The sequence below is a fragment of the Pomacea canaliculata genome, linkage group LG7, assembly GCF_003073045.1.
Source record: "Pomacea canaliculata isolate SZHN2017 linkage group LG7, ASM307304v1, whole genome shotgun sequence".
In the NCBI taxonomy this organism is placed as follows: Eukaryota; Metazoa; Mollusca; class Gastropoda; order Architaenioglossa; family Ampullariidae; genus Pomacea; species Pomacea canaliculata.
The window spans coordinates 1,048,483-1,075,059 of NC_037596.1; the positions used below are offsets into that span (position 1 = coordinate 1,048,483).

At 38.2% G+C, this 26,577-nt stretch overlaps 1 protein-coding gene across 1 annotated transcript; it reads right to left on the reverse strand.

Annotated features, from left to right (window-relative positions):
* Positions 1-1,222: 1,222 nt before the first annotated feature.
* LOC112569481 (deleted in malignant brain tumors 1 protein-like) lies at positions 1,223-26,206 on the reverse strand. Its single transcript, XM_025247284.1, has 14 exons — positions 26,032-26,206; positions 22,012-22,159; positions 21,410-21,594; positions 18,829-18,976; positions 17,956-18,128; positions 13,052-13,199; positions 11,206-11,378; positions 8,752-8,899; positions 5,859-6,028; positions 4,831-4,972; positions 4,322-4,494; positions 3,450-3,728; positions 2,833-3,135; positions 1,223-2,717 (listed from the first exon to the last, which is right to left on the reverse strand). Exons 1-14 carry the CDS (start codon positions 26,087-26,089, stop codon positions 2,704-2,706), a joined length of 2,262 nt encoding a protein of 753 aa, XP_025103069.1. The 5' UTR covers positions 26,090-26,206; the 3' UTR covers positions 1,223-2,703.
* Positions 26,207-26,577: the final 371 nt, after the last annotated feature.

Genomic DNA, 26,577 nt, shown 5'->3' on the forward strand with positions numbered 1-26,577 from the left:
TGCGTCTAGGCCGACTTTGGCGAGAAAGTACCCGATCATTGCGAGGACGTCCTTTCTAGGTACCACTCTCATTGCCTTCTCCAGCTGCTCGTACGATAGTTCTATGAATAGAAGTGCGAGCGTACATCTGAAAGATGGTCATATTGTGGGACCAGCAGTGATGTGGATGGAGATGAACCTGTTTGAGATGAGGGAACCAACTGTAAACTGACTTTGCCACCTTTTTGCGGACAAGAAAACCTCCGCCATGTTGGTGTTTGGACACCTCGCCGCTGAACCACAATCCGTGGCCCTGGTCCGTCCACCAATGTTATTGCAGCTGCGAGTTTTACGACAGTTCAGTCTAGTGATGTAGTCATCAAAGAGAAATAAGAAGGGGAGGGAACTTTCGTGTCAAGCAAGGAAATCAGAAAAGTAAAGCATTTAACAGCAAGCAAAGACAGTGGTTTCCCTTGACACACCCATCAAATCTAAACGTGTGTGTAGACCAATCAGCATTCAAGCTGATTTAATTATAATAAGAAACTTTTTAATAAGTGGTGACGGGGTTTTCTTGTTTGTTTGTTTTATTTCAGAGAATAGGGTAATGCTACCATTCTGTGGAATTTCGTCTGCTTAGTTTTACTTGAAGATCTTTCGGTCACTGAATCATAAACTTTCTTCATTTGACTTTGATAGCAGCAATATTCTGTAAGCAACGAAAGCATTTAATTCAGAACTTTTCAGTGAGTTATTGGTCTTCTCTTTCTTCATCGCTCCTAATTTGCATCGCTCCTAATTGTCTGTTTTTTATGTCTTACAATATATGAAGATTTTTAGAGTAAATGACAATATTTTGTTTCCCAAATTTCCACCTGCTTCCATTTCATGTTATTATTCTCTATTGGAAAGGGAGCGGTATCTTGATTATTGTTGACACCCAGCGAATATTTTGTGACAAGATATGAAGTAATGTCACTCATGATAACGACACAAGGCTTTTACATATTTTGTCTCGTTCTGTTGTTTTTCAATCTCATGTCTAACTTTCTATTCCACCAAAGAAAGTACAACAGGTACAGAGACTGAAGAACACAGACAACAGCACTGGCACACACACACTCACACGCACACACAGAAACATAAAAGGTAATCGAAACACAAACAACAAATTCGAATCTTGCATTTTGATGTTTACTATAATACTAAAAATACTAAAATATAATACTAAAAGTCTAATTTATTTCATTTTATCAGTTTTCAGGGAAATGAAGGCAGCAGACAAGTTGATGTTTAGTCCTGTCACACCGTTGAGTCCAAAGCACCTCTTCCATCTCCTGCTGACCAAAAGAAAACTGGCGAGAAAAGAGTCTGGCAAGAACACTGAATATTGCTAATACCTTAGAGATGACGACACACGAGACAAAATAATAAAAAATACAGTCTTTATGTTAGCCTTGCGAAAGGAAAGTAGAAAAGTAGAAGATTGCAAGAAATAGTGGATGCAAAGAAGAATGTTGTTGTAATTAAGGACCATTCTATTTGATTAACATAATTTTGTTCCATTTGATCACGATGAATATGTATTATGATGTCATAGACTGGACAGTAGTACACATTGCACTCTATTTAACCAATAGCACTTTTTACTTTGAGAATTTCTTTCCTTCTGTTTTATTTTTAAAAAAGCCATAGTTTACAGATGAAAAACCTAAAAAAATTAAAAGTCTAATGCTAGATTTAGAAAAAAAAAAGTTACTTGTTATTCCAAATACTCATCCTGTTAGCTGATAACAGCACTGCTACATGTTTGTTTTTTATCAGTTACACTCTCTTAACTGCCTCTGACATATACACATTGTCTTCCCTTGACCAACAACATTTCTTTTATAAATACAGCAAAACAGACTATTTTTCATACAAGGAGTGAATTATGTCTGGTCAGATTTATCAAAAGTTACTGATCCAAATATTTGTCCCCATGCTCTTTGTTCGATGGACAGGAAGGCAAAGAAATGTTGCCTAGCAACGACTGGACCAAAAAAGTTGGAATGACGTCAGCGACCTTTGACCCGTTTCCAACTGCATCTTTAAAGAGCACTAAGTTTGATAAAACAGTAAGAAAATTACAAGATACAGAGTATACGAACTCAAATGGGCTTAGGAAGTACGAAACATAAATCCGAAACACATGCAAAAGTAAATTAAAAGAAATTGGTAGAATTAAAAGGATTAAAATGTTGATCTCTATCTCTCATTTTCTCTCTCTCTCTCTCTCTCACACACACACAAATAAACAACACTATCAAATAGACGCAAACTAAATGCTGTTTAAATAATTCTTTTTTCTAGTACAACAGATTTATGTCTGATCATTGCAATTAATATAAGGAATTATGAATACTTATTAGTGACTACGATACGCATTCAAATCGAGAGAGGTCAACATATGTAAAAAAAAAATACAAAAAAAACCCCACACACAACACTCGATGGCAAAGCGGTCACAAAAGATCTTGGACAAAAATATCCGTTATACCAGATGTCTTGCAAGCTATGTTTAAATCGCTTACCTGTTACTCGCCCTTTTGTTGGTGTGTCGCAGCAGGTGTACAATAACATCGGGCACGTGACTCGAGAAATAATAACAAGCAGCAACTGGTACTGCTGGTAGTAGCGCGCAAATCACGTGACACGTGTTGTGTCAAAGTGTCATGGTTGGTGTTACATCCTCGTGCCTTTAAAAGGTGTCATGAATGTGGATTAAGGAAAAAAACTTTAAAGTACGACTAATAACAATGCAACTAAATATTTGCGTTTATTGTTAGAAAAACAATGAAAGTAAATATCAACCTTGAACACTAAGAGTGAGCCTGTAAGATGAGGTCAGCGGAAGTCTGTCGTCATCACCAACTTTGCGAGTGACGACGGTACAGGTGTACACACCGCTGTGTGTCACGTGGTCTGCCGCTAGGATCCGTAAGTCCCCTGTCGTGCTGTTCACTCTTCCTGACCACGTGATGGACGCGGGGCGAGGGTTGCTGTCAGCTTGACACCACAGGGTCACGTTGTGTCCAGGGTTTAACTCAGAAAGACTTGACAAGGGCTGTTGTTCCCCGGTGTTGTTAGTCCATGTTATTGTAATCAACGGCTTATCTGTAAATTGCAAAATATTTTAAGTCGTTTTTCACGCATTGTCTGGATTGTGTATCGTTAAAAGACCAAGTATGAGTTTTTCACACGATTTTTACTGTTTGTTCTTGTGTTTTATGGAGTTAAGTGAAGATCATAAAAATACTAAAATTTATCTTAATTATTTTTTAAAGTAATGCTTTTTTATTGAAGTATTTAGAGTTTTATAACAAGACTGAATTATTTTAGTTACTTAAAATACTTTTAATTGCTTGCATGATGTCATTCCTTTTAAAAGTTAATTACAAGTAGACACTGCTATAGTAATAATTACTCACAGTAAACCTTCAGCACATGAGCGTCACTGAACATCGTATCATCAAAACTTAAATCCTTCCCACGACAGCTGGTGCAGCATCGCACTTCACGTCCATTGTACTCTTTAGTCAGATTGTCAAACATCAGAAATTCGCCATTAGGACGACCACCAGCTGTGTCTTCCCATGTGTACTCAGATACCCGTTGATAAGTTCGTGGCGTTACGCACCTCAGAGCTTTGTTTGCTCCTTCTATAAACGGGTACCTTTCGTCCCGAGAAACTAGTAAAAGACGTTTGTCTGCAAAAAAGGGCCACAAGGAACTAAACAAGCAGGAATAAAGCAATGTTTTCTATTGATATATATTATCAACATTTTATTAAGCGAATGAATGTATCAAAGAAAAGATTGTTAATGAAAAATTAAAAACACTTTTATTCAAAATCTTACAGGTATTACACCGCTCTATCTTTCACACCGACACATGCACGCACGCACGCACGCACGCTAAAATACAGGACTTATAGGGCATGACATATGGACAGAAGAGTACAACAATAATTCTTTGTTATATGAATCAAACTTGTTACACAATGAGTTTTGCAGTCCCTGCTTGCATCGAAGCTCAAGTCAGCAACTTTCTGCTATAAAGACAAGTGCACTATACAGTACTTTACACACAGCTAAAGATAGCAGAAACTGGTGTTAAAATAAGTAGTTTTTAAAAGTATGTTTTATGTTCTAACTAAGCACAAAAAATGTGTAGGTTGGAAGGTCTCATATACTTATGAGACAAGGAATTAATAAAATATTATCATAATGTTCTTTACCATAAAGAAGAGAAACAAAAATGCCAAAGATGTTTACACAAAACAGAAATCAGAAAATCTTACAAAAACTTCTGCTGCAAGAGATGCCAACATCATTGGAATAACATTCCTTCGCAGTGTTATTTCGCCCACAGTTATCCAGGCTGTTCTCTGTTCCATCACAAACAAATGTAGCTTGAAGTAAAGGGTTACTGTCTAGTCCAAACAACCAGCCGTCTATCAGTGCAGCACTATCTCTGATTGAAAAATGTCAAACAGTGTTTCATTAATTTTTCTAGTGGTCTTCTTTTGTAAGGAACATAATTATAAATAAATCGGATATTTCATTGATAAGTATTGGATATCTTTTACATTTCACATCGCAATTACACAAGTTAATGTCTGCTGTACAGAGATAATACCATGAAGTAGCTGTTATCCGTTTCATACTCAACTCTCTGCAGTGTTATAACTGCCTCCCTTCATTGTAAAGTTTTTTTGAAAGAAAAAACTAAAGCAGCAGTTTAATCTTTGTGTCCAAAATTTTCTTCCTTTTGTTTTATTTTTGACAAAAGAAAGATCAACTATCTCACGGGCTTAAATTCAGTTGTCTGCAGATGACTGCGGCAGTTTTCTCGTTGTTTATACACACTGTACTAAATTGTTTACTTCCAATCTCCACTTCTACACGCCCAGTGTCACTGACTGTACGGCGAGGTCCTGTCAGTCGCAGACCTGTAACAATGAGGTGAAAGGGCATGTTGACTGCTGCGTAGTTGTTTACAGGTCACAAACTCAAACAACAAGCGTTTAAATATTTTCAGGTCTTTATTCCCATCACTTCTCGTAAAGGACAATAATAACAAAAAGTCGTGTTATGAGAATGTAATTCTGTTGTTAAAAACTGATATTTAAAGGCATTTTTTTCTAGTAAGCGCTGATTAAATGTCCTAAACGATGACATTTATATTCACTTTTTATATTTGCAGCTGGAGCTTTGGCAGACCTACTTGACGTAGAAAACAATCAAAGAAATGTTTTACATTTGCTTGATCCCAGGGCAATCTTTTAAGAAAATATATGTTTTAAAGTTCTTAAGAGTGTGTACAAAAATCACCCTTACATTAATAGGTTTAAACCTGTTGTGACAAACACTGTATAAATATAAAGTTCTGTTCATTATTAACAATACTAGTGTTGTAACCATCTCTTATAATTTATTTGTAACTTGAAGTTAATCATTTCAGTCATATTTTAGCACTCTCAAGGTTAACGAGAACCACAAAGTGTTCCTTACAAACTGCCAAAGGCTCATGCTTCATGAACTTAATTAACTTCATGAACTTCATTACATCAGCTTCAAAGTGAAAAAAGAATTATTTTACCTTTTTCCCTCTAAAAGATTCCCCACTCTTATCCCCTTTCCCCTTTACCATTTGTTTAAAAGTCTGTTACATTATCTGGGTTTTCGCATGTTTAGGACTTAGTCATCCGCATTCATTACAACGTAAATCTTATGTATTTTAGCTCTATTTACTGTAAATATATGCATTACTTAAAAGAAATGATACCCTAATGAAGTCATTAAATTCCTTGAAAAAAAAACATTTTTTTTACTTACTCAAGTTTTCGAAGTCAGAAATGATACCGACATTCAGGCAGTTGCTTTTGTTAAGTTGTCCAATATCGCATTGTTGAAGATTTGTTTCCATTCCTTGACACTTTATATACCCAAATTGAAATCGTGAGCCATCGTTTAATAGAAGATACTTCACAGCTGCTTGTGTAGTGCTGTTAGCAGACAGACAGTACACATACATGTATTTACAACCTTGACACGAGCAGGTTGAAGTGTTAAGATGCACTACGATCCTAGCGGTGAGAGGTCTCATAACCTCTATTACACAAGGGGTCAGCATTTGTTTATATTTACACTTAACCACTAAGAAATCAGTCTCTCCACAGTAAAATATACAGTGGTACATGAACATTTGACTACAATCCGTCTTGGATGCAATGTCGAATAAAAACTACAACACAGCTACAGCGGCACAACAAATTAGAAATAAATATCAAATTCAAAGTGTATTACCAGTTTTACTTTCCTTGCTGTATCAACTTTTTTAATGGTCTTTTAGTGTTTGATTATTGTTGTCAGTTATAGGTAGTGAGCAATGTCATTCTAAGCTCATTCAGACACATGCATACCACTCATACACACTTTCGTTGTCATTTGTTCCTTTGCCCTTAGCAAGAACCCGTAAGTAAATAAACAACAATAATGAATCACTCTAATACTTAGATATAAAGTCTATCTTTATGTTATTAATATTCACCTCTTTCATGTAGCACTAACAAGTTCTCTTAGGTGCTAAAGTTTCCGACTACAATAAGCATGTACAAATAGGTAAGTGAAATTCAGGGTATTGTGAAAATATCACCAGTACAAGTCTACTTTGTTGGAAGATCAATTTAAACGGTTTGAGTTTTTTTTAGATATCGGTAGATATCGGCGACAGCGTCCAGGTCATCCCTTAATTAATTATCCTCTACTTTCCGCGACGCTAACAGTGTACATGTAACACTAACAGTGCACTACGTCTCACTAACAGTGTACTACGTCACACTAATGGTGTTCTACTTAACACTAACAGTTTATTACGTATCGTTAGTACACCATTCACATCATTGTCAGCCGTCTACACCAATCACAGCGACTGGTCGGGTTTTTTGGCTGTTGAAAGTCTGCATTTCTCTGCTAAAGTAACAGTTTTTTTAGTTGTTCAGAACCAGGAAAAACAGAGACTGTCAGCGAACGAATAATCCTGTTTCTCTCTCTCTATTATTGATGTTGACTGCAGGCAATGTTGTGAATGGTGTACCAAAGTGACGTATTATACTGCTAGCGTGACGTAGTCACTGTTACGGCGCTTGTTGATCGCAGGTGCAAATTGAGTAGTTTGCTAGAGAACGACTAGTAGACGGGCCGGTTTTGGAAACTGAAATTACAGGTTAGGTTTATTTCGCCTATATCTACCGATAACTGCAAAAAAAACGAAAACCACTCAGGTTGGTCTTTAAAATAGACAAAGAAAGTGACGCTCTCCTCTTTGTTTCGTGTTTGAGTATCATGGGTAATTGTGGTGCCCTATGCAGATATTTATGGTAGTCAAGTGGTTGAAAACCCCCATAGAAATTTAATACAATGATTGGTCGAGGACCAAAATATTCAAGCACGGACAACTTTAAATGCCGAGATCACACTGTACGCCATTAAGTCATTTAGTGTAAAGACCTTAGCACCACATCAAGACCGCTGAAATACAGCCGTTGTCTTCCACTCTGTTTTCCTTTTAAGTTATACTATAGGATGTTTAACTGGGAACAAGCCTAGAACACATTATTATAACTGTGAAGTTATTTCGACTGTAGAAACGTATGTGTAGTCAATAACACCAAGAACCGTAAAGAAAGCACTAACAAAGAATAATAGACGAATAAACAAAGCACTATGTTTTAAATCCATAGCCAGTACATTGCCAGAAGCATATGGTTAAAAAGAGAATGCTACACACAATAATATAGAGTTTCGATGTTGTTTTGTCATGTACCCAACCAAAAATCTTGAAAGAAGTCGTCGATCCAATGTTTTTTTTTTCAAAATTAAAAGGAGGGCCTTGGAAACAAAATAAACCTCCTGAGATCAGATATATTGTATTTGTAGTAGACGTTGTGCATATGTTTGAGTGCACACACACACAGAAAGTACCTAGCCTTTTCACAGTCAAAAACATTCAATATAACATCATGTCTGTAGATTGTGTTTACACAGGTTGAAAGCTTCCCTTCTTTCTACCAGAGGTCGCTAAAATCTAGCTTGCAACGGCCAGTAGCTACTTTTCTTATGCACTGATTTTTTTTTTCTTCTTTGTACAAAAGTAGTGAAAAATAGCTTTCACGCATCGCCTCAAATCCGTTTTTCAGAGTGTAACTAAGCGGTTATTGTGAAATTCAAAACTCAGTCTCTATGATTTTCTCACAGTTTGCTTTCTTAACTTAAAATCTGTCGTCCACTTCTATAGAAATACCAAATGCATAATTTATTGTAGACGTATCTGACGAGTTTGATATAACCATTTTATTTTTTTTTTAAGTCTAATGAGATGATAAAACCTACATTGGGCGGATTGAAAACGTTTTTTAAGGGTTAAAGAACAACAATTGTTAAATAGCAAAATGTATCACTTGATTTTTATGCCTGTTCCTTTAAGAAAATCATGTCACTTACGTAAAAGTAACATAATAAGTACATTAAAAAAAAACAGCAACGTACGCAAAAGCAATCAAAAGTTAAAACAGAAAGACACATTAAATACAGTAGTACTATTTTTCAAATTTATGAAGGCTAAGAGACACACGTGATATTTACCAGTTTTCTAAATACAAGAATAATACAATGCATGCTTGACATTTTGCTTTTGGATGGTGTGGTGGTAAAACTATGGGTCACTGACCTGTTGAATCCCAGCATCCTGCAGGCCACCTCTATTTCGCTCTGTCCAAATCCACCCTCACACACTGTAGTCCATTCTCCGTTGACCGATATTTCTAGACGTCCTGCCTTAGACGTGCCGCCATATAACCGGGCTGTCATCGGTGTGGCTGTCGCAAAAAAGACGGTTATCGGGTTAAGTCGTATCTTTGTTGGTTGTCTTTTGCGACTGACTGCAATACACACATCATGTGTTCAAATGTTTTTTTTTACTCCTAGTTTGTTTGAATTAACGGTATGGAAGTGTTTATTATGTGGGTGTACTGCAACTGTGAATCGCGTAAGGGCTTAGTAAGAGTACAGGGTAGTTAGTTGTGTAAAGCCAGTAACGACAAGGAAGACCACTCTAGCAGTAAGGACTGCGTAGGCCATGGATCTCAGGCCTGATTACTTTTTTCAACCTTGCTACCGCCTAAAGTTCTAAGGTTTAACCGTGCCCACCAAATATTTTGTGTCACCGTTAACCCTTTGCCCTCTGACATTCTCATTCATTTTCCAATACATGTACATGGATTCTACATTGCAGTCCATGGGAGCTACCCGCCGGACACGAAAAGACCAGAGGAAGTCAACAACGAGCACCGGTACCAGAGAGACACCAGTGAGACCAGCCATACTACAAGGCAGTTAAGAAGAGTGGAATGCAGCATCAGACTCAAAGAGGGAGCAGGATAAAGATGATCCGGGGACCTCTACAAAACAGGAGTGGGAACGGTCCGGATTGTGCTAACTGTGTAACAAGCAAAGACACCTTGCGAAGCACTGTAACAAAGTAAGTGGGAGGTCAAGGGAAGAATCGCACCATGCAAGATGTCTTGTGATCCGGCCGATCTCAACCACCACAGGCGGTTGTGCCAACGTCGATGCGGCTGAAGATAATGTAACGGACACACGAGCATTTGAGTAACCCTAATCATCTCCCAGAGATGACATAGACCCATACTCGTTTGACTATATCACACTATTGGACCAGTGTAGCATAAGATGCCACATGGTATATCAAGGCATGCAAATTATGCTAAACAAGGCCAACAGCTGCAGTCGGCGATCGTAAGCGACTAACCCAAGAAAGCCAAGACCGACAGAGCTAAGAAGTAAAACGGGAAACAGAGACATTAAAAGACACGACACTAAAAAAATCGGAGACGAACCAGTAAGGAAAACTGAACCTACTTCCGGTGAAAGGGATCATCATGGATCGATGGGAAAGCTGATGTTCTGATGCTTCTCCAAGCGCTTAAATTAAAGAGCATGCAGACTACATTTCTCTAATAAAAGAAGGATAATTTGAGAAAAATCGTCTAGAGTAGATACCACCATAAATGCATAAATGGAAAATCACAGAATAAAACTGCGATAGACGGAGGAGGAAGCGAGAGCGAAGGAATCATCTACGGAGTCAGAGGCAGACCATACAAAGGCAGGAAAAGCCAAAGGTCAGGAGAGTCGGCCAAGCACTTTCCTAGCTGAGAAGCAGCATGAGCTCCAGTATCACCTAGTGAAGGCGATGACAAGTCAATGGGAGAAGGTGGAGCGCACCACGCCGCCAACATTGTGGTCCACACTGGAGACCAGTGCGCTTGAGAAATTCAAGGCGCAGATGACAGCACTCACTGAGTGACTTATGCTGTGGATACGGTTCCTATAGCTGTATCGCCCACGAATACATCATAGTAATGAACGTCCAGCCTAAGGCGGGGGGGGGGATGTGAGAGGAAAGTCTGTAGATTGAAGACAACCTGTGTATACAGTGAAGTATGATTCAATCTTCTATCAGTATCCCCTGCATGTAGGCGTAAGTGTATTAATTGATGTTATGTGTAACGTTTAAATTAAGCATTAATTATAATGTTTCTCTAACAACTTGCTGAGTAATTAAAAGTAATTGAAAATGTGTGAGTGATAAGGTGACTGTGTAAAGTTTATTAATTGTTGGTCTTCTAACGAAGAAAAAAACTATATTTCTGTCGTGAACAGCAATAGAGACTATATATTATTATATTGTATACTGTTAACGACATTCTCCTTTACCAAAGTTTTTAAAGGTAAGATATAACAACATTTTGTGTCATATTTAAATTCTCTTCTTTAGATGAAACTAAAACAGAAATGTGAATTGAATCTGTTTTGCTTCGTGTGCGGACGTTCAGCCGATAGACGTTTCGGAGTCGGAAGTTTTGCCGACCGGAGGCTGCTTACCTTTCATTGACTGGTGTTTTTCTCTTTTCATAATAATAATAACAACAACAACGCCTATTACACACCTTACAACTCACCATTTGGTGTCTAAACTAATTCGTAAAAACAATAATTTGAAAGCAATAAAACGATTATTAACAACACCGTGATTTAATTTTTAAGAAAACAAAAAATACTGGAGTAATTGTAAATGTTTAATTATTAGTTGTCTACATACTGATGTTGCACATGACGCCGACATCCTGCCAGTGTTCACAGTCTTGTCTGTAGAGCCCCCAGTGTTCACACTGCGCCAGGCTGGTTTCGTTCCCCACACACTGCAGGTTACTGAACATAACAGGACCAGAGCCTGCTCCGTACTTGGCTGACCCCACGGATACTGCTGTTGTACTGTCCGACATCAGAAACAAGAACAAGACAATAAACATTAAAATTATGCAGACTTTTAAACCTTAATGAAAATTAACGTGTGTAAATAATATGCACGCACACACACACACACATACACTCATGCCCGCACATGCAGACAGACAATTTACGAATTAGCTGATCGAAATGGATATATAAAATATAGGACTAAGGTCTTATAATGCTTGTTTTCAGAGCACAGGATACTGATCAAAAGTGACAGACATGCCATTCAGCTATGCCAACATATAATATCCATCTGTGTCTTCTATAAAACTTTGGATAGCTTGTGGAAAACCAAAATTTTCAGGTTCCAAAGGAAGTAAAGTTCCAAAGTTTAAACTTTAAGGAACTGACAAAATGGCACCAGCAGAGACAACCATGTGTCCAAAACAATTTACATATTATAACCTTAATTCGTCTCGATTGGGTGGGTCGTGATGCATGGTTGTTCTTATTTGGTGAAGCTATTTGCCTTGGTATTTGCAAAAAGAAATGGGTTAAGGCAAAATTAGAAATTTGTTGAGAGTGCATTATGAAGTTTTGTGCAAATGATTTAGTGCGACCTTAATTGTTAAGCAATAATTAACATTTTCTGAATGAAGGCTGCATACATACTTTAACCACCAAACAAAAAACGGTAGTTAAAAGTAACACACGAGTTACAGATTTTTTTTCCAGGAGAGCACTTCGCAAACTTCCTTTAACCCCTTTTTGCGTGGGTTGCATGAGTCCATGCGTCCAGTTCACCAAACTCATTGTAATTGCAAGGCCTGCCACACTTCTTCCAGGCTCTGACACCACTCATGTCCATTTCCAAACTTCATTTTGCGTACATCACATGTAAAGACCTTGTTAAGAAATCTACTACACTACGGAGGAATCTCTCCTTTGTAATTTAAACCCAATTGCTATAGTAATGTAACAGTCGTGTAGGAACCCAAAGGAACAGCCACCAATAATAAATTTTGTAATAAAAATTTATTGATCATAATAAATGTGTCCACTTTTTTGCATGCACTGAGTTAGTTACGCAGCCATTTAGTTTTGTTATGCTGTGTAACAAATATAAAAAGGTATGAAATTTAAAAACGGAATAAAGATAAAAATATAATATTAATCGTTTAACCCCGGAATTTTGTCCTTTAAATTAAAAACAAACTTGATTGAGTGCGTCTAATTGGCATTAATCTGCGGTGGAATCCTAAATGAAAGATTACACTTATAAAAGCAATGGCCCTAAAGTTAAAACTAGAACCTTCACTAATGCAGGTCGCTGTAGGTTTAGAAAGTTTTCTTAACAGCTGTCATGAAAGAGATAAACAATAGTGTGTTGCCATAACATGTTAAGATTGTTAAATAGATGATATCGAGCTAGTCCTGGAGACTTCTTTACGTGTACTTCTCTTCTGCCACCTGGTCTACAGTCTAGTCACGTTCTACTGTCACCGTTACTTTTCAAAGAAACAAAAAACAACTTACTGCTTCTTGAGCAAGGATTTTTGTATCGAAGGCATGAATTATCTTTAAAAACATTGTACTCTCATTTAGTCGCAAATTAATCAAAAGGATACTTCTCTTATTAAAAAAAAAACATGTTCTTTGGAGAAAAATGAGATAATAGCTTTTAAATCGTAATCAGTAAGACTACATACCTGTTAAATCCTAGCATCCTGCAGGCTACCAAGGCCTCTCTCTGTCCAAATCCATCCTCACACACTGTGCCCCAAGTTCCATCGTACAATATCTCTAGACGTCCTGCGTCTGCTGTGCCACCAACTACACGAGCTGACATCTGCTGAGCTGAAATTAAACGAATTAATAATACACTGAATTATTACATGTGTTAAGCTATTTTTTATTATTTAGTCAAGATTGGACTGTAAGTGTTTTCTGTTTTAACTCAATGGCAAAGTCTTTAAGTCACCGCGTTTATACGGGTTTGAGTATCCTCGAGAACGGGTAATAGTCAACTACATTAGGAAGTAGCTGACTACTTAGTTCTAGTATAATTTCTACCCTACTAGCTTATTGTTTATTACTAGTATAGTTCCGACCAGCTAGCTGACTATTTAGTACTAGTTTAGTTCCTACCCTTTACCTGACTGTTAAGTGACAGTTTTAATCTCCTGCCGCCATAACGTAATCATTTCCTATCTTTTAAAACTGGAGAAAAAAAAATTACAGAAATTCTCTTTATTTGGTTTTTAATGATTAAATTAATAATACGCTCATTAAAAACACTTTCTAAAACTATAAAGTAAGAATTAAGTTCTTAAAAATACTGCAGATTCATTTTTTATTTCAAAGATTAGATGAAGACAACACAAAAACTGTAGGCTATTCGAATAAATTTATCTTTTTTATCGTGAGTTTCTTGCAAAAATCAAATACTTACGATTAGCAGTACAAAATATATAAAAACATATAAAAATAATGCTTAGCTATTTTGATAGACACAGCTATTTTTGTTTTATGCTAATAGGATTAAATTCATTTAAAACCAAATAATTAAAACTAGAACTGCTTCACTACTTTGAACCGCATTTTCATACCGCGAAAAAATGTGTCCTAGTCCATTTTTTAATAGCATTAATACAATCAGTTGTGACCCTCTACGACGAAATGTGTCTTAAGTGGCGAGGAGCAGTTTGGTGCTAGAGGCCCTCAAAGGTAATAGGGGTCAGTGGTGTGCAGTTTGACTTTTCGTTTGAAATGGATTTCTTGGGTATTAAACTATCAAGAAAATACACGGCTATGTTAAAATAAAAGTTAGATATTGACTTTAAATGCGTTTTAATCGAGGTACTCTACTGCGATCAGTACTGATTTCAGACAAAATTCAAACGCTGTTTGTAACAGATAAGTACTTAGTAAAGGGGGTAAAGCGGGAAGGTCGACAACCGTGGTTGATCTGATCTAGGGTAGTGTGCTGGATTTTGTTTGCCCTTGAGCAAATGACGTAAGTTGTGATGTCAAAATAACGTGACGGCAAAAAGGTGACGAAAAGAATAGAGAAAAGAACGGTAGGTACAACGGAAAAACGACCAGCGGGCGGCTGATCATAACTTCTTTCGTTAACTCCTGTTGATAGGGTTTAATTTGGGAAAATATGACATTAACGTTATCAAACCTCGTTCAGCGGTTTGTCCTTCAAAATCAAATCAAAATCAAAATCAAATAACACTTTATTGTCTGTCGAGGAGACCCAGGACAGAAATTTGTCTTCGCTCACAAGAGCAGGCATACATACTCCTACAGACATTTAACACACAGTGAGGAGTAAAGATACAAGTAGTTAGGATCTCCGTTAAAAAATTCCAATACTTATAATTTCTGTGTATATATCAAATAAATAAATAAATTCGCGAGAAGGAAACAGAAACCGACGATGTTTTCTTTGACGATTACGAGACAGAGACCCACTTAAATGTGTCGTTAAACGCCACAAAGCATTAAGGGCATCAGCAGTCAAAAACAATTTTCTCGACATCGTGAATGTTCTTGCGCCGGAATTTAGTTACGGAAAGAACTTGGCCGCCTATAATGTCCCACTACAACTTTACATACGCGTCACCTGTCATGACCCATTGCAAGAACGACAACTTCTCCACGCCGCGTTTTGTTCGACTCTCAATTAGAGGTACATCACAGACTAACAGCACGCCTACTGTCAACAGGTCTAGAGACTCAACAACCTCCAGTTGTGCCTTTTCTACAAGCGCTACTCTCAAGACAAGGTGAAAGACGCTATTTCGGCTCCCAGCACTAAACTATCTTTCCAAATCTCTGTGATCCGACGTCTACTTTTCTCTCTTTGATAAATAAAACCAAAACAAACAAAGATATCCATGCGTTGCTTCGTAACATCCCAGGGGGTCTTTACAATTATTTTTCACTGCAATCACGAACAATTAAAAACTTTTATTCGGATGACCATCACCAAACCTATATAAAACATAAAAGGTTTCGATGCTAACGCCTTGTATCTCTGGTAATTATGTCAAAATGTAGCGACGGAACACCCGGTCATCCGTAAGAAAGAAAATAATTTCAAAAGGGGGGGGGGCAGGGGCAGGGGCAGGGGAGAGACGTATACGGTCAAAAGAGTCGGGAGTGGTTAGAGGGGTCACAGTTTCTAGAAACATTCAGAATAGGGATCAATTTAATTCAAAAGAAAAACAATTAGAAAAAAAGACAATTTCGCGTCGATGGGTGGCAGACCGTCTATCAGTTTCACGGCTTTTTTTTTCACGGACACGAAAACTGCTCCTCACTCGCGGTCGCGTCGTCAACCCATTTAACAAAAGCCACTCGTCGAGCTTCGGGTAAAATCTTGCGTGATAACCGCGTATTTACAAAACGTCGTCGGTGTTCAAATAAACAAAAATGTGGGAGTGTAATTTGAAAAGACAAGACTTCTGACAATAAAGGGATCATTTGGCAACAAAAGCAATAGTAACATGTTATACTAATTTATAACTCTGTACATCATAATGTATTTTGCTGATAAAGATACACACAGATCTTTTGTCTGAGAAGACAAGATCGTAGACCGCAGTGTGCAGTTTCTTGTGTTGGTCAGTCAGTCATTCAGTCTTCCATTGGCCAGCAACTGTCGGAAGGGGGAGTCCATGGATAGAGTCGGCAGCTGACAGACTCAACCAGAGTCCGCCACCGATGTCGATCGGCTGAAACCCGCTCTAGGTGACCCCTCGTCCAGCCCTTTCCTTTCATCTCCCTTTCCACTGTTCTTCCCCAAGTTTCCTTTGGGCGGCCTCGTTTTCTTCGGCCGTCTGGAGTCCATCATAGGGCGACTGTGGAGAGGTCTGCTGTCTGCTGGCGGAGCACATGTCCAATCCATCGCCAACGCCTTCGTTGAACCTGCGTGGTGATGGACTCGGTTTTAGTTCTTCGGTCGAGTTCTTCGTTGGTGATGGTATTTGGCCAAAAGATGTTAAGTAGGTGCCTGAGGCATCTGTTTTGGAAGACGTCAAGCTTGTTTCTGATGGTTTTGGTCATCTTCCTTAATTCTGATCCGTAAAGAAGGGTGCTGATCACAGTTGACTGGAAGATTCTCAGCTTGATCTTCTGACTGACGTTTTTTGGCCTTCCATGTGCTCCTGAGTGAGGCGAAGGCCTGGCTGGCTTTCGTCAGTCGGGCTCGAATCTCCACCTCCGCATCCCCGGTGTTTGACATTTTGGACCTAAGATAGGTGAAACTGTCAAATTCCTTAATCTCTTCTCCATTTAATTTGATGCTGTCTTGGACTCTGGCGTTCACTCTCATACAGTTAGTTTTTTTTTGTGTGCTGACCTTCAAGCCAAGGTTTCCAGCTGATTCTGAGAAGGCATTAGTTTTTTTTTCCGGCATGTCTTGATGGCGCAAGGACATTAGCGCAATGTCATCAGCAAAGTCCAAGTCTTCCAGCGTTGTTGTCGCTGTCATAATCATGGTCCATCTGATCCCTCTCTTTACACTGTCGGTGGAAGTCTTCATGATCCAGTCCATGGCCATGATGAAGAGGAACGGCGACAGAAAGCAGCCCTGCTTCACCCCAGTACTGATGTTGAAGGTATCTGTGAGCTCTGTGTCACAAACAACCTGGGATTTGAAATCGCTGTACAGCATTGCAATAACCTGAACAAGTTTTACTGTGACTCCGTAATGCCTTATGATCTTCCATAAGGACTCTCGGTGAATGCTGTCAAAAGCCTTCTCCAGGTCGATGAAATTGATGTACAGCGGTGTGTTCCAATTGTTGCTCTGCTCCAAAATCTGTTGCAGAATGAAGATGTCCTCGGAGCAGGATCGCCCAGGACGAAATCCTGCTTGTTGTGGTCGGAGGTCTTTCTCAAGAGTTGTTGTCAGTTTTGACAAAACAATCTTGCTGAAAACCTTGCTGTTGAGGGAAAGAAGTGTTATACCTCTGCAATTATTGCAGTCTCGAAGATCTCCTTTCTTGGGTTATTTGAAGATGACCCCTGTGAGACCCCGGGGTATGCTTGCCTAGCGAGCACTGTAAGAATAGGGTCCCTGCCATCCAGCCAGGCATGTCGTAAGAGGCGACTAAAGTGGACACCTCACCTACAGGTAAATTAGGTTGTGGTAGGGCTAACAACCCTACAATGAAAAAAAATAGATATTACAGAAACCAATACCACCACCAACAGTCGAATAGTAAGGTAGTGGCATGTCCAAACTGTTAATAGTCTAAAAGAAACATAAACGTAAAAGTAAAAACAGCAAGCTATTATCTAGATTCATTAAGGAAATATGACTGTTTTAATTATTTAGAAACATACTAATGACTTTCTGATATAATTTTGTTCTTAAACAGTATAATGATAATAATAATATTATGAAAGATAAAGGATAATGGATAATGGACGATGGATTATATGTTCTTTGTCTTAAACACCCTGTAAGAACTTTAGTCGTATTAATCAAAGAACAATAATTTAAAGCTAATAGAACAAATCTAAGCAACACAGTACTGACATTTTAAAAAGATAAATTAAATGCCGAAATGGCTGTAAATATTTCTGATCAACTTACTAAAGTTGCACATGACGCCGACATCTTCTGAGTGTTCACAGTCGTGTCTGTACAGTCCCCAGTGTGTACACTGCGCCAGGCTGGTTTCGTTCCCCACACACCGCAGGTCACTGAACAGAATAGGACCAGAGCCTGCTCCGTACTTGGCTGACCCCACGGCTACTGCTGTTGTGCTGTCCGACATCAGAAACAAATAACAGACGATATAAAGATTAAAAATAAACATTTTCTTTATACTTAATACAGACTAAAGTTTGTAAACACATGTATACAAGCTCGCACGCGGACACACACAGGACATTAGTCACAGTGCAATCCTCAGTTTATTTCATGTGACCGTTGCTGTTTCTGATGTTGTAGTTGCTGCTTTCAACTTTTCTCCTCTTGTTCAACATTGCATGAGTGTTTTCTTTCTCAATTCTATCGCGGCCTTCATTTCTATTTCGTCTACTTCTCTACAACCTCAGCATACTTTGCAGATTTTTAGCTCCGCACATGTAGCTTGTCTGCATGTGTTTCCACTGGTCACTTATGCCACATCTTTGTTATTTTATTCGTTGAGGACGCTTTAAAAACCTTTTGTGTGAAAGCATTTCACTTTTTTAAAGACTCTGCGTCGAAGTCTCTTTCTAATTTGCAAACCTCGACTTCCTGAATTTTTGTTTTACTTAGAAACGAAGCACAAACTGCCACTGGTTGAAAAAGACTCATCAAAGGCAATAGTGAGCCTTAGATACTTTTGAACTTAACACACTTTATATTATCAGGCTAAACTTTTTTGTTTTCTGTTTAATGAGCCATTGGATCAAACTTGTAAAAGATACAAAAATAACTGTTATTTAAATTGTGTTTATGTTGTTAGACTACACCTACCTGTTGATTCCTAACATTCTGCAGGCTACCAAAGCTTCTTCCTGTCTAAAACCGTAATCACACACTGTGTTCCATGTTCCATCGTACAATATCTCTAGACGTCCCGCCTCCGCTGTGCCACCAACCACACGAACTCTGAACTGTTGAGCTAAAATGGAAAATACAAATATCTTATTTTAATAATTTACTTATATCTTTGTCACGTTTCATGATTATCAGATGATTACATGTTTCTTCCTCTTTTCTTTACCCGGCAAGTAACATTGTCCTCACCTTATTTATGTTCACGTATTTTATTATTATTAAAGTTTTGAAAAACATTTCTACCTGATAGACGTTTGCACTAAAGTCTTTTTATGAACATTAGCATCATCATCAACATTTTCGTTGTCGCTTGATAAATCAGAAACTCATTATTGAGTTAGATTTTGTATTCATTGTTGTAAAACAGCTCATTGCCTATCTGAAGCTAGTCGCACTAAAAAGAAGGCTATGAAACTATAAGTAAAAATCAACTTGTTGCATAGTGACAAAAATCGAGGAAGAATGAAAGTCGAGGAAACAAAAATAAATGGATACCACATTATAAAGAACGGCGGAAGAATGGGAGAATACGAATATTACATGTTAGAGAAACATAACATAACCTTGAGTTGAATATCTGCAGCAAACTAAGAATAAAAAAATACAGAAAAGAAACTATCGGTACCGAGTAAAACCAAACAACCATTCAATTCTTATCCGTGGGAGAGAAAGCACATTTATGTTCATAGGTCGTGTGGGTACTGACTCTTGACAACAAATAGATTTCTTGGCCACAAAAGCAATAGTAACATGTTATACACGTTTCTAATTCTGTGCATCATAACATATTTGGCTGATAAGGCTACACACAGATCCTTTGTCTGAGAAGACACAGACCACACAGACCGCAGTGTTACAGTTTCTTGTGTCGGTCAGTCAGCCAGTCGTCCATCGGCCAGCAACTGTCGGAAGGGGGAGCCCATGGATAGAGTCGGAATCTGATAGGGTTACACCTTATTGTCTATATTGACATAGTGAGCAGGTGGTTTACAGGACAGGTTCAGTCATGACGTTCGTAAGCCATCTATTTCTGTGGCCACCGAGGTGACAAGAGTTTCCAAGGTGCTTTAAGAAATATTCTACCAGGTGTCATGCTGTGTCACATGACTAAAGAAGACCAGCTGAAACTGCCGGACTGTTGAAAGCGGAGGTTCCTGGTGTCCTACAAGACTTTAAATCGTACTTCGTATAAAATCGTTTGTTCTATGTTCTCTGTATGAGATCCGAAGAAGCCTCCTTGTGGAATTGTTCTCCAATGCTTGAATTTTTAGACAAGAATCCACGTTTCACATCCGTAATAGTGGATCAGAACTACCAGAGATTATTACAGCTTGTACTTGATATTCAAACTTATCAGCTAAGCCAAATCCAACCTAGCATAACCATTACAACTAGTCCGAGTAATTCGATTTCATAGACATTTGACCTGTTTGTCAGTTTGTGAGTTGGTGCGACCTTGCAGTTGTTTGTTAGTGCCTGCTGACAGATTATGTCGTCTGCAGAGTGTAGGCTGCATATCATCTTTCAACAAATGGAAATGGAAGCCTGATGGTCGTGGAGACCTTTAATCACCGCGATAAAAGTCGTTCTTTACGTGCACCTACTGCGGTGCAAAGGTAAACTTCGTTATTCTGCTAACGACCCCTCTGTGGTGATGCTGATGCTGTTTTGTGCTATTTTTATCATGACTTTACTTAAGTCGCTGATAAGGCTGATGCTTCTGTAATTCTGGCACTGTCTGCTGTTTCCTGCTTTTCTTTAAGTGTGGAAGGTAACTAGAAACTGAAAGCATGGCTTTTTCAGAGCTTTTGTTAATAAGATTCTTGAATAAAAAAATTAATAATCAAAAGGATTTAATGGCAAAATTACTGATTAAGAAAATGTAGGAGCTTGAAATTTACTACAAATTTATTTTCTTCATGTACATTTATATTGTTTGTCCTCTAGGAAAAAGTGATGTCAGCAATGAACAAAGGAAACGTTTCTATTCAGACATTAGTCATATAATAACAAAAGGAAGAGCAGTTCAAATACCATGGTCGACTTTTATTTAGTTCTTAGAGGAGAAAATCAAAATTCCAGGTTCATTACCACCAAAAACAGTCGAATAGTAATGTCATGGCATGTCCACATTATTAATAGACTAAAAATAAAGCAAATAGATCGTGACTTAAAAGTGAAGCAAGCAAGCTATTCTTTATTATTACCAAAGAATTCAGAATGTTTGAATTATGTAGAAACATCAATGACTTTCTGTAAGGTTTTAGCACATGATGATATTGATTGATGATTAATGATTGATGATGATTGATGATGATTGATGATGATTGACGATGACGACGACGATGATGATGATGATGATGATGATGATGATGATGATGATGATGATGATGATGATGATGATGATGATGATGATGATGATGATGATGATTTTTGCAACACCGTGTTCAACTTTTAAACAAGATAAATCAAATGCTGAAGAAGCTGTAAATATTACTGGTCTCCTGACTAAAGTTGCACATGACGCCGGCATCCTGCCAGTGTTCACAGTTGTCTCTGTAGAGCCCCGATTGTTGACACTGCTCCAGGCTGGTTTCGTTCCCCACACACTGCAGCTCATCAAACAGAATATCACCAGAGCCTGCTCCGTACTTGGCTGACCCCACGGCTACTGCTATTGTGCTGCCCGACATCAAAAAAGAAGAGCAAAATGGAAATCTGGGTTAGGAAAGAATGTTTTAATAACACACTTTTTAGGCACAAAAAATGATTCTGCCTTCTATTTACATTGCAAAGGATCTCTATTCTCTTGAAAATACACAGAACCAAATAAGTATACATATATATGGTTTCGTCTACTCATGGTGAAAAGGGCTGTGTAAGTGGATTGTTTTATTTATAAACGAGACACTAACTGCCACTGGTTTCCACCAGAGGCAATAGTGACCCTGAAATACTTTTAAACTTAATTCCATCTAGATTATCAGGCTAAGCTTTTTGTTTGTTTGTTTCATGTTTAATGATGAGCCAATGTAAAGTGTAAAAGAAGCAAAAAGCACCATTATTTAAATTGTGTTTATTTCGTTAGACTACACATACCTGTTGAATCCTAACATCCTGCAGGCTACCAAAGCTTCTTCTTGTCCAAAACCGTCATCACACACTGTGTTCCAATCTCCATCGTAAAAGATTTCCAGACGTCCCGCCTCCGCTGTGCCACCGACCACACGAGCTCTGAACTCTTGAGCTAACATTGAAAATACAAATATGTTACATTAATAAATTAACTATCAATAAACAGTCGGCCTTCCATTGGCCAAAAGCTGTCTAAAAGGGAAGCACATGGATAGAGTCGGCAGCTGACAGGGATACACCTTATTGTCTATATCAGTGATGCCTAACCTTTTTCGGCCTGCGGGCCATATCCATTTCGGACAGCCGTGTCGCGGGCCACTTCACCGCAAAAATACAAAAAAGAAAAAAATAGAGCAGAGACCATTTTTTATTAGAAACAAGTTGTACTTACCATTAATTATGTAGTAATTAGTGGGATATTTGAAGTTGTTTTCCCGAAACCAACTTCTGAATGTCCGGCTGCATAGTAGAGTCTAAGTCGGGGCACTGAATCGAAATGTTCGTCCATCGAAAAAAAGATTGGGAAACGCCCCTACGTGGGGATAAATACTGCTTCTTCCCTTTTTTCGTTTTTTTTCGTTTTTTTTTTTTTTTATTACTTACATGCCGATTTCATGCACCGCGTCGCGGGCCGGATATGGCATCTCTGGTCTATATTGTAGCAGGTGGTTTACAAGACGAGCTCAGTCTTGACGTTTGTAAACCATCTATTTCTGTGGACATCGAGGCGTTTACGGTTTCCAAGATGCTTTAAGAGATTTTCAGTAGGAGTTATGCTTGGTCACATGAAGAAAGAAGACCAGCTTATACTGTTTCTTGACTGTTCAAAGTGGAGGTTCCTGGTGTCCTACGATAGTGACAGTCGTCCGTCGTATAAAGTAGTTTGTTCTATGTTCTATGTTCTCTCGTTTGAGATCCGGAGAGGCCTTCCTATGTACTTGCTGTCCAATGCTTCGATTCTTAAAGAAGAGACAGACATTATTACAACTTGTACTTGATATTCAATCTTATCAAACCAAACCATTGCCAAACCAAACATAGCATACCCATTACTACAATTCTGCCTAACTCTTTCATATACATTTGAACTGTTTGTCAGTTTGTTGGTGCGACCTTACAGTTGTTTGTTAGTGCCTGCTAACAGATTATGTCGTCTGCAGAGCGTAGGCTGTAAATCGTCTTTCAACAAATGGAAATGGAAGTATGATTGTCATGTAGAGAGTAGACCTTTAATCACCCTTGATAATATGCGTTGTTTACGCGCACCTACTGTGGTGCAAAGGTCGAAACTTCCTTATTCTGCTAGCAGCTCATCTCTGGTAGTACTGATGTTGTTTGTGTTACCTTTAGCATGACCTTGCTTTAGTGGCTGGAAGGCTGATGGTTATGTAATTCTGACACTGTTTGCTGTTTCCTGCTTTTATGTGGGAGACAATTTCTTGCTTTTCCAGACAACAACAGTGAGAACCTTTTAAATCTTTTTCCCGTCTGGCTTCAGAAACTAGCTTAGCTGACTTATTATAAACGTTTGTTGACTTTCCTTCCATCAGACTTTGTAGAGATATTTTGACCCCTTGACGAACGACTGGTAGTTCTGCAGGTTAATTGTTTCTAGTCTTCTTGTTTTGAAGAGTATTAGTGGAAACTAGGTACAAATAGTACACGAATAGTTGCAGTCACTAGTTGTACCTCTCCCCAAGAAACGAACTAGCAACAAACCATGGCTTAGAAATGGCATGAACACCGCAGAATAACAGGCTATATGGCTATAACAGGCTATATGACTTTAGACTACCTAAGAGCACAGTTAAGCAGATCTTCAGATGTCACATTCTCATAAAAAAGCGTCTCAAGGCGGACCCCTACCACGACTTCATTGACTTTAAATAAGCATGTGAGAGACTCTAGCACTTAGGGCTCTGCCATGTCATGTATGAATTCAGCATCAAAGACAGCCTCGTTCTAGTCATTTAAACGTCCAGATACAAACCTAATAAAACTATAATCCACACATAATGGCTACAGTCAGTTCTTTAGGTTATCCAGGTCACACAGGTAATGTTAGACATATAGTCTAGCAAAACTCGTGGACTTCCAGGCAGCTATGAGCAAGGAGAAGGGTCCTCTATAAAATAAATCCTCATAAACAATATTTCAAAAAACAATCTTTGTGTATGGTTTTAACCTGTCATTGCAGCTTCTATAATATATAATTCATGTCGGTGTTTTAGTGGGCGCTTTAAAGTTGTCAGTCCAATTGTGTAAGTAGTTGTGTACCATGTGTAGGACGATGTGTTCACACCAATCAAGATTTACCACCTAAAAGACGTGCGTGGAATTATACTATTAGCTATAATTACTTATTCCCCCGAAATAAAAGTTTCTCTTCTGTTAACACATTTCAAGTTCTTCAGTTATCAGGTCAAGCTGAGTAACTAGTTTGTGTAAACATAATTCATGACGTGGACTTAAGGACACGAGCTTTGTCTACTAAGGAGTCTTGCAGAATGTCCACGGGAGACTAAAGCAAAGTACCACGTGCTTTAGATACTTTGTTTCAGGTTGATACGTTTCGTGGACAGAAATGTAAACATGAAAACATTGTGTAAAGATTTGGAGAAGCGTCGATACCGAGTAAAGTAGATATGTGTCTATAGTATCTTAGTATTTTTTGGACTATAAGGCTAAGAAAAAAGAAACGTGGTATCAGTATAGTGAATAATTGGAATTGTTAAATAATAATGAGTATTTTTGAATGTGCATTAAAGATTACATTTTTTCGTTTATCGTTTATTTGTATTGAGTACTATACCATTCTTTGTTCTAATGCAATTTGAACGGGCATGCAAGAAAAAGATTTATTCGTGTTGTTACAACAACAACAACAACAACAACAACAACAACAACAGCAAAATTGCGCAAATAACTGTCTGTTTTGTCTGCGCATGGAATACTTTTTTATATTCCTGTAACTAAACTTGCATTCATTTTGTTACTCTAGTTGTGTTTTACTTCTGCACCCAGTCGCGTGTGATAATTTTGATAGGGACATTAATATCATCCACAACAAGGGTGTAGAAAAAAGTGTCGACGAGTCCACAGCCAGAAAAAAACCTTAAGCAATCAAAAGGACCTTCTTCACAGTATTTTGATAAACCTTCTGTAAATTAGGTGACCTATAATAATATAGTAATCATCATAATAATGTCATAATAGCGATAATAATAACGATAATAATAACAATATGCAAAATTTTTAAAGCGCATATTCCCACTCCTAAGGAGCATGGTCATAGGGCCGAGGAACAAGAACTAAACATAAACAGACTCAAGGGAAATGAACACAAATAGCATATGAACAATAAAAATTAAGCAACGGCACTAATGTTAATAAAAAGAAGTACAGAAAATACAGAGGAACCAAATAACAAGAGCAAGAGCTGAAAGTAACATGATATAACAAAATTAGGGGTGTGAAAAAGGACTAGCATTATGGGAAATGTTGTTAGGACTATTGTTAACGGAATAGTGAGTAGGTGGTGGATATGGAAAAGAAGACAGTTCTATTGTTTTGCTGCACAGTAACTAAAACTCCTGTGGCCATATTTTGTTGTTCTGGTGACAGGAAGAGTAAGGAGACGATCATTAGACGACGAGCGGAGCTGTTAGCTGGGATGTAAGGGAAGAGAAGGTAAAGAAATAATGAGGACAGGTGCCAGCAGTGACATTAAATTATCAGTGATGCAAAGAATGGCCGCTGCCGTAAAAGGAAGTATGAGCGACACTTGTGGCAGATAAACATAGTAATAATTGTCATCGACCTTTCGTATCTTCTAAAGAGAAAACTTTGTAAACTATATCTTTAAACTATATGACATATATTGTCATAAAAAAACACTAATCTTGCCAGTGGTACCTTTCACAACACACCAGTATAGTTTTCATATCCTTGACAAGTTAATAAAGTAGTAGGATGACTACTTACCCAGGTTTGGCACCAACAGCAGGTACATGAGGTAAGTAGTGACCACCCTGTACCTCATGATGCTCGTTGACTCCGGTGATGAAGACTTACAATGATGGTGTGTCTGTGACTGACAAGACACTGGACGTCGACCGCAGCGCCGCAACTTTACACACAGCGACCAGGATGTGAAGGTCAGCGAGCAGCGATTGGCTGACATGTGACGTGCCTGGCTGTGATTGGTCGGCTCTGTTTTATCCTTTTTTTTATGTCTGTCTCTCTCTCTCTTAGCCTGAGGACGTGCATTTCTTTCTTAAAGGCATCACTGAGCCCTAGGCAAAGTACAGCTTTATTGAAAGACAAAGCAAATAAAAAAAAATTTCGGGTATAATCTTGTTTGTATGATTATCGCTAGTAAAAATAGCAGTTGTAGTTTATTTTCAGAGGAAGATTTCATCGTTAATCATTCCTACAGAGGAAGTGCAATATAGTTCTTACGCAGATTAAAATCAGTTTTCTACTGGGAAAAGCTTAGCAACTAAGCATACTCATGATTAAGTCATATAT

What these genes read in the sequence shown, in the direction of transcription:
- LOC112569481 (XM_025247284.1), bottom strand. Translation starts at nt 26,089, where the DNA reads ATGAGGTACAGGGTGGTCACTACTTACCTCATGTACCTGCTGTTGGTG. An exon ending in AGGATGTTAGGATTCAACAG is followed by an intron (nt 21,595 to 22,011) that starts GTATGTGTAGTC and finishes GATGTCGGGCAG; the next exon opens with CACAATAGCAGTAGCCGTGG. An exon ending in AGAATGTTAGGAATCAACAG is followed by an intron (nt 18,129 to 18,828) that starts GTAGGTGTAGTC and finishes GATGTCGGACAG; the next exon opens with CACAACAGCAGTAGCCGTGG.